At 46.3% G+C, this 9,340-nt stretch overlaps 1 protein-coding gene across 1 annotated transcript; it reads left to right on the plus strand.

Moving 5' to 3' along the window:
* The first annotated feature begins 601 nt into the window (after positions 1-601).
* On the plus strand, positions 602-8,427 carry LOC124288499 (NPC intracellular cholesterol transporter 1-like). Its single transcript, XM_046725020.1, has 6 exons — positions 602-954; positions 3,637-3,769; positions 4,596-4,822; positions 5,084-5,181; positions 5,734-5,904; positions 8,287-8,427. The coding sequence occupies exons 1-5, from the start codon at positions 620-622 to the stop codon at positions 5,889-5,891; spliced, it is 951 nt and encodes a 316-aa protein (XP_046580976.1). The 5' UTR covers positions 602-619; the 3' UTR covers positions 5,892-5,904; positions 8,287-8,427.
* Positions 8,428-9,340: the final 913 nt, after the last annotated feature.

Below are 9,340 nucleotides of genomic sequence, written 5' to 3' on the forward strand. Positions count from 1 at the left end.
AAAATTGTTTCAATATTTTATAACCCCGACGCAGTGTTGTCGGTATTTTGCTACGGCGACGTAAAACCTAAACCATTCGCTCACTCTGGTTTTATTTTCTCAGGCAACACCCGCGGGACATGGTCAGTGTGTGATGTATGGCATGTGTGGGGTGAACCCAAACACTGGGAAGCCCGTTCCCTGTGCATACACCGGACCCCCCAAACCCCTCACTGGCCCCACTGCAAGGCGTGTTTTGGACTTTTCTCATGGTCAGTATTCGTCTTGTATTTTAATTTGACGTGATGTGTCTTTGTTATTCTGTTTTTCACAACGTACCCCTCTTCTTAGTCATTATCTGTCAAACAATTTTTCCTGTATTTCAGACACAAACACGTGCTGTGACGCTCATCAGCTGTCTTGGCTCCAGTCCATGCTGACAGTGCCGGATCAGATCCTGGGAAACTGTCCAGCATGCAACTACAACTTCAGGAACGTTTTCTGCAACATGGTGTGTAGTCCCAAACAGAGCGACTTTGTCGCCGTCACCAGTACTTCCTCCCAGTCGGTCACGGCCATAAAATACGACGTCACTACGAAATTCGCCGACGGCATGTACAAATCGTGCAAGGACGTCACTATGCCATCTTCCGGTGGTAACGCCCTTGATCTTTTGTGTGGTTGGCCCGCAGATGAATGCTCCCCAAAAAGGCTACTTTATTATCTCGGCAACGTAGGAAATGGTCAATCAGCTTTCTCGATCAAGTTCGATGTAACTGACTCTCCACACGCGCTGCCGAGCGGAGTAACCTTGTACCCTATGAACGCAACAACTATTCCATGTTCCTCCCCTGTGGGCAAAAGAAGCAGATGTTCCTGTCGTGACTGCGGGGCTGTTCCAAGTCCCACCACAACCGTGGCCCCGATTCCAGCGTATCCCTGTACAAACAGCCAAAAGGGTGGTATTCAAAAAGCGTAAGTTTCGTCGATAAAGATTAAATGCCATTATTAATAGAGCCACGGGGAGACAGCAAGCGTGACAGGGGAGGGGGTAGAACAAGAGGGCACGGGGGAGAGGGTAGAACAAGAGGGTACGGGGAGACAGCAAGCGTGACAGGGAGAGGGGTAGAACAAGAGGGTACGGGGAGACAGCAAGCGTGACAGGGAGAGGGGTAGAACAAGAGGGTACGGGGAGAGGGGTAGAACAAGAGGGTACGGGGAGACAGCAAGCGTGACAGGGAGAGGGGTAGAACAAGAGGGTACGGGGAGACGGGAACGAGAGAGACGTAGGGCAAAATTGGGTTGGGAGAAAGGCAGGGTAAGAGGGGACGGAAGATGGGTAGGGAATACGGGTAGGGGAAATAAGTTGGGCAAGAGGGAATGAGGAGAGTGGAAGGACAACACTGGACGTGGAGAGGGGATGGATAAGACTTGACATGGAGAGGGGAAGGATAAGGTTGGACGGGGAGAGGGATTGACAAGACTGGACGGGGAGAGGGGATTGATAAGAATGGACTGGGAGAGGGGATGGATAAGACTGGAGGAGGAGAGGGGAAGGACAAGACTGGAGGAGGAGAGGGGAAGGATAAGACTGGACTGGGAGAGAGGAAGGATAAGACTGGACGGGGAGAGGGGAAAGACAAGATTGGACGGGGAGAGGGGAAGGACAAGACTGGACGGGGAAAGGGGAAAGACAAGATTGGACGGGGAGAGGGGAAGGACAAAGACTGGACGGGGGAGAGGGAGGATAAGACTGGACTGGGAGAGGGGAAGGATAAGACTGGAGGAGGAGAGGGGAAGGATAAGACTGGACGGGGAGAGGGGAAGGATAAGACTGGAGGAGGAGAGGGGAAGGACAAGGCTGGACGGGGAGAGGGGAAGGATAAGACTGGACGGGACGAGGGGAAGGACAAGACTGGAGGAGGAGAGGGGAAGGACAAGACTGGACGTGGAGAGGGGAAGGACAAGACTGGAGGAGGAGAGGGGAAGGATAAGACTGGACGTGGAGAGGGGAAGGACAAGACTGGACAGGGAGAGGGAAGGATAAGACTGGAGGAGGAGAGGGAAGGATAAGACTGGACTGGGAGAGAGGGAAGGACAAGACTGGACGTGGAGGGGAAGGATAAGACTGGACGTGGAGAGGGGAAGGACAAGACTGGAGGAGGAGAGAGGGGAAGGATAAGACTGGACGGGGAGAGGGGAAGGATAAGACTGGACGTGGAGAGGGGAAGGACAAGACTGGAGGAGGAGAGGGAATGTACAAGACTGGACGGGGAGAGGGGAAGGATAAGACTGGACGTGGAGAGGGGAACGACAAGACTGGAGGAGGAGAGGGGAAGGATAAGACTGGACGTGGAGAGGGGAAGGATAAGACTGGACGTGGAGAGGGGAAGGATAGGACTGGACTGGGAGAGGGGAAGGATAAGACTGGACGGGGAGAGGGAATGTACAAGACTGAACGGGGAGAGGGGAAGGATAAGACTGGAGGAGGAGAGGGGAAGGACAAGACTGGACGTGGAGAGGGGAAGGATAAGACTGGAGGAGGAGAGGGGAAGGATAAGACTGGACTGGGAGAGGGGAAGGATAAGACTGGACGGGGAGAGGGAATGTACAAGACTGGACTGGGAGAGGGGAAGGATAAGACTACTGGGAGAGGGGAAGGACAAGACTGAACGGGGACAGGGGAAGGATAAGGCTGGACGGGGAGAGGGGAAGGGTAAGACTGGACGGGGAGAGGGGAAGGACAAGACTGGACGGGAAGAGGGGAAGAACAAGACTGGACGGGGGGAAAAGGGAAGGACAAGACTGGACGAGGAGAGAGGGGAAGGACAAGACTTGACGGGGAGAAGGAAAGGACAAGACTGGACGTGGAGGGGAAGGACAAGACTGGACGTGGAGAGGGAAGGACAAGAGTTGATGGGAAAAAGGTAGGGCAAGGTTCGACAGGGAAAGTGGTAGGGCAAGAAGAGACGGGGAGATTACGAGGGGAAAGACAAGATTGGACGGGGAGAGGGGAAGGACAAGACTGGACGGGGAGAGTGGAAGGACAAGACTTGACGGGGAGAAGGAAAGGACAAGACTGGACGTGGAGGGGGAAGGACAAGACTGGACGTGGAGAGGGGAAGGACAAGAGTTGATGGGAAAATAGGTAGGGCAAGGTTCGACAGGGAAAGTGGTAGGGCAAGAAGAGACGGGGAGATTACGAGGGGAAAGACAAGATTGGACGGGGAAAGGGGTAGGGCAAGAAGAGACATGGAAATTACGAGGGGAAGGACAAGATTGGACGGGGAAAGGGTAGGGCAAGAAGAGACGGGGAGAGGGAAAGGCAAGAGGGATACGGAGAGGCATAGTAGAAGATGGCATGGATAGAGGGGTTAACAGGAAAGGGTGAGGTGGTGAACGAGGTTAGGGATCGGTAGAAACAAGACTGGGATAGCACATTGACGGCACATTGAAGGACAGATAAAGGAGAGCCAGATATAGGGGAGAAATAGAGAAAATGTATGGAAATGGAGACGGAAGGACAAGCCATATTCAGCCGCAAACACACCCCTACAGTGAAGTACCGTACGTCCTGCTCTTCTCGGAAGAATCCAACCAATCGCCATTCCATCCCATTATCGTAAACGTTCTGACGTTTTGCCCTTATAACTGCAGCCCGGGGTATGCGAGTCTGCACCTGTTGATCCAGAGACTGGGCAACCACTCAAGGATACAGCATTTCTACCCTCCCCCAAGTCTGCAGAGCATCATGTTCCAAGCAGTCTTCGAGAAAGCCTTCCTGCATCAGGTCAGTTGGATACTCCTAATCAGTTTTGTTGGGCCAAATGTGTAACGAGAGTTTCAAAGGTTCAAATTTAGTCAGGTGCTGTTTTTTTCTAATGATAAATATCACTTGACTTTGAACAGACTTTTGATATGTCCACTGTTGATTGCACACGTGTCCTTCTGACTACAGCTGACTGTCCCAGTGTCATTGTTTCCATAGGTGAGTGTGGGTGTGTCTTCATGTCTGTCATATCCATAGCTTATTGTCCATGTGTCGTCATGTCTGTCATATCCATAGCTTATTGTCCATGTGTCGTCATGTCTGTCATATCCATAGCTTATTGTCCATGTGTCGTCATGTCTGTCATATCCATAGCTTATTGTCCATGTGTCGTCATGTCTGTCATATCCATAGCTTATTGTCCGTATATCGTCATGTCTGTCATATCCATTGCTTATTGTCCATGTGTCGTCATGTCTGTCATATCCATAGCTTATTGTCCGTATATCGTCATGTCTATCATATCCATAGCTTATTGTCCATGTGTCTTCATGTCTGTCATATCCATTGCTTATTGTCCATGTGTCGTCATGTCTGTCATATCTATAGCTTATTGTCCATGTGTCGTTATGTCTGTCAAATCTATAGCTTATTGTCCATGTGTCGTCATGTCTGTCATATCCATAGCTTATTTTCCATGTGTCGTCATGTCTGTCATATCCATAGCTTATTTTCCACTTCTCGTCATGTCTGTCATATCCATAGCTTATTGTCCACGTGTTGTCATGTTTGTCCATTATGATTGTCAAAGTTTGGTGTGTTATTCACGGTCCTGTTCATTTTACAGATACTCGATTTGCAGACGAAAATACAAACTTGGAGTTTCACCATGGCCTCCACCAGTGTTACCCTGGACAACATATGTCTACATGACAACGTCACCAAACACTGTACTGTCCCTAGCGTCCTACAATACTTTCAAAACAGCAACCGAAACGTGGACAAGAAAGTGATGGACAGTTCTGGATTTTTCATTATGGCTGACTACCTGGATCACCTCCTCATATGCTTCAGGTTTATATCAGCTTGAACTGATTGAACTGATTGAACTGAATTGATTGAATGCTTAGTTTGGTAAGTTGCCGGGTGGGCTTCATAATGATTGTAAATCATCCATCCATCCATCCATCCATCCATCCATCCTTCCGTTCGTCCGTTCGTACGGGCGCCTGCTCGTCCGTCCATCCATCCGTGGGTAGAATGTAATGGTATTAGTTCATGAGGAAAGATGCGTAACTTTACTATACTAAATCTAATTCACCCGTATCGTTCCAGGAAACCCCAGACAACCTTGGACCGTCCTCTGAACCTGTCCTGTGTGTCGGACTATGGTGGAGTGGTCGAACCCTCCCAGATATTTTGTGGATATGACGGTAGGTGGAGAGTGACTATATCCTTCTTGTCTTTTGGAGACTATACACACGGTTTGACTGGTAAGGAATCAGATAAGTAGATTGGTAAAATAGACGTTATGTCTCACGTTTACACAGCAACATTACAACATGAAGTAACGTACCTTTTGTGCAAATGTGAGTTGTCTCAGCGAAATGTGTCGATGTCCACAGTTGCGTCTGTACCCAAAATATACAGTTAAAGTAAACAATAATTATAATCGAGTTTTGTACAATAAATAAACGTGAATAAAAACCTGGTCTCACTCTGTTCAACTAAGGCTTTTGAGAAAAACACTATTCAAACAATTATGGAAGAAAGCCAAAAGACACGCGGGTCATTGACGTTTACCAAATTTCAAGTAGCACGTAACTGTCACAGATTATATAACCAAGGATAATAGTCAAACTGATATGGAACTCGAACCAATGACCCAGGAACTAGAGCTTTGCACAGCGAACTGCGAATTCAAGTACTACTATAAATGAATTGATACATTTTCCCTTATCAGCCAGTATTTCCTGATCTTTCAGGCAGCAACTATCAGAACTCCACCCAGCTGGTGATGACGTTCGTGATAAAGGACCCCCCGGGCGTCTCCTGCTGCTACTGTGTGGGTGAACGGAATTCGAAGGTTCATCCAGACGTGGCAAAACGCCAACAAGGAAGTGAAGATCACCACCTTCTCTGAACCCCCTAATTAGGTAATGCTTGAACATCCTGCTGTCCCTCTTTACTTGAGGGCGGGTGGGTATTTTTTGTTTGTTAAAAAACGCGACATTTTCCAATTTTATTCTATGATTTTCCTTTCGTTTAAGAATGTACTTTTCAAAATTTCGATTCTTTTCTTGCTACTCGATTGTATTCTCGTTATTAAAGTTTATTTTAAAAACTCGGAATTTAGATTATTTTCTCTTCACATATAGTATGACCAGAAATTATTGAGAATTTTAGGAATATGTTTAATTGGATTTCTAGTATAAACAACCTTGACCAGCTATCAAGTGCTTGGTTTAATTTAAGAGAGACAGCTCCGTTAATCCCTTTTCATTAGTTTTTGTGAAGAGTTATCCCCCCTTTGTTTACTTGCTTATAACAATTACTATAACAGTATATACAGTATATAAGTATACTGAGTCCAAAAAGAAACTTCACATTCTTTCTTCAGGGCACTATAAAAAAACAAGAGATGGTAGGATGGTTAAATTGTTATTATTTCATTGCTGAGATCTGTGTGATGTACTCGATACGTAATCAGTTCCATTAGGCTACACCGCCGTTCCAAAACATGGGTATACAGAATGTCAAGTCACAAGAATAAATATGCGAAATTTCTCAGTTCAATATCGTGTATGGCCGCCCAGCGCAGTCACCACTGCCAAACACCGTCTCCTCATCGACTGCCTGATGCTTGTGAACACGTTGTTGGGGAATCTGCACCATTGTTCTTGCAAGGCTGCGCCAAGTTCCTGCAAATTCTGAGGTTGGGTCCTAAGACCACGAAGCCTTCTCCCAAGTGCATCCCAAACGTGTTCTATTGGATTAAGGTCAGGGGACCTTGATGGCCAGTCCATGACGTTGATTCCAGCGTTTTGAAGGAAATTTCGTGTCAACATCGCGGTATGCGGCCAAGTATTATCATGCTGGAACTGTAGACCTGGGCCATGAGCCGCCATGAAAGGAACGAGTTCAGGGGTGAGCACCTGGTCGCGGTAAGCAGCAGCTGTGAGGTTTCCACGGATGACCAGAAGTCGGGAACGGTTGTTCCCACAGAAAGCACCCCACACCATGCAACTTCCGCCAACGAATCTGTCGACTTCCTGTACACAACATTGGGCATACCGTTTACGACGTCGTCTCCAGACTCTATGCCTGCCGTCCGCGAAACTGAGGGTAAACCTGGATTCATCGCTAAAGACGACTCGATTCCAGTCTCTCTGGGTCCACCGGAACCTTTCTACCAGGACAAGAAGTATGTGCATCATATCGATGTGGCCACAAGTCAGAAACAAACAGATTGCATCAAACACATTGAAACAGCATCCTCTTTCAGGATTTTAGAAGGAATCTCCACCCATAACACAATGACACAAGGTTGTTCGGGAAACGCTAACTCCGTCTCCTGTTACCAACTGTTTAATAAAACAAGAATAGGTCAGCAACATATCATGCTTGTCTCACTGTGGACATTTCCTGCTAGAATAGGTACTCAGTATATCATGCTTGACTTTCTGTGGACATTTGTATCTAGAATAGGTCACCAGCATATCATGTTTGTCTCACTGTGGACATTTGTATCTAGAATAGGTCACCAGCATATCATGCTTGTCTCACTGTGGACATTTCTATCTAGAACAGGTCACTGGTACATCATGCTTGACTTTCTGTGGACATTTGTATCTAGAATAGGTCACCCGTATATCATGCTTGTCTCACTGTGGACATTTGTATCTAGAATAGGTCACCAGCATATCATGCTTGACTCAGTGTGGACATTTGTATCTAGAATAGGTCCTCAGTATATCATGCTTGTCTCACTGTGGATATTTGTATCTAGAATAGGGCCTCAGTATATCATGCTTAACTCTTTGTAGACATTTGTATCTAGAATAGTCGACCAGCATATCATGCTTGACTCAGTGTGGACATTTGTATCTAGAATAGGTCATCGGTATATCATGCTTGTCTCACTGTGGACATTTGTATCTCGAACAGGTCACTGGTACATCATGCTTGACTTTCTGTTGACATTTGTATCTAGAATAGGTCACAAGAAATATATCATGCTTGTCTCACTGTGGATATTTGTATCTAGAATAGGTCCTCAGTATATCATGCTTAACTCTTTGTAGACATTTGTATCTAGAATAGGTGAACAGCATATCATGCTTAACTCTTTGTAGACATTTGTATCTAGAATAGGTGAACAGCATATCTTGTTTGACCCAGTGTAGACATTTGTATCTAGAATAGGTCTTCATAATATCAGTCTTGACTTTCTGGGGGCATTGGAATAGGCCAACAGTATATCATGCTTGTCCCCCGCCCGTCATTATCTTATGTGTATTTATTCTTCTATATTTCAGTGGAACAGAAAATGATCAGTGTGTATATATATTAGGAAAGTTGCCTCTTCTCAAATGACTGGATATCAAAGGCAGTGATACTCCAGGTACTCTGTATTTTGCATCCATCTATTTTTGGTCTGATTCAACATGCATTCCATATCTACTTGTTATTACTTCTTAACTAAAACTACGGTGCCGTTTTATTCTATTCCCTTCTCATGTCGCTATATGGTTGTGTTCCTTCACTTTCACTGACCGGTGGATATTATATCACAGTCAGTGAGTATGGTCGGACGCACCTGTTAACAGCAATTCAGTGATCATTCAGACTTGATATTGGAGGAAAGCCCGCAGTGAGTTAGTGAGTGGGCGAGTGAGGTTTTACGCCGCTTTTAGCAATATTTCAGCAATATCACGACGGGGGACACCAGAAAAGGGCTTCACACGTTGTACCCATGTGGGGAATAGAGCCTGGGTCTTCAGCGTGAAGTGCAAACGCTTTGACCACTAGGCTATCCTATCCCTCCCCAAAGAAAATCCCTAAGTATTGCAGGTCTAAGACGAGTACAACTTTGGTGAAATCAGCCACGATTGTGGTGCTGACAACCCTTTAAACGTCATGATGCCAACTTTGGTATTCGAACCCACCATTATCTGTTTCTGTCATGAGAAAAGATGAATTACATCAATTTTACTTGTCTTATAGCTAAAATACATGGAATTATCATGAAACGGCCCTCCCATTATCAGAAATTTTCGGGCCGCTGCAAATGATATTGGACCGCTCAACCTTAACGACGGGCCACTATCAGTTCTGTTGTCAAGTAACGTCATAGTGGGTGCGTGGGCTTACGGTTCTTTCGACATTAATTGGCTTTCGACTGGCAGATATTCTGGGTCAAACAAGTCAAAGCAACCCGAATTCCCCCTTTAATTAGCGGTAATATTGGCTTTCTTGTTGGTGCTAACCTTAACAATTGCACTATTAACGTTGTTGTTGGACCAAAACCGAACACTGACATAGTTTGGCATGTTGTAGGCTATGGTATTGTCAAAGGCCAAGGTCGAATAT

Source organism: Haliotis rubra, unplaced genomic scaffold (genome assembly GCF_003918875.1).
Source record: "Haliotis rubra isolate DU_JTF1 unplaced genomic scaffold, ASM391887v1 Scf419, whole genome shotgun sequence".
Taxonomy (NCBI): Eukaryota; Metazoa; Mollusca; class Gastropoda; order Lepetellida; family Haliotidae; genus Haliotis; species Haliotis rubra.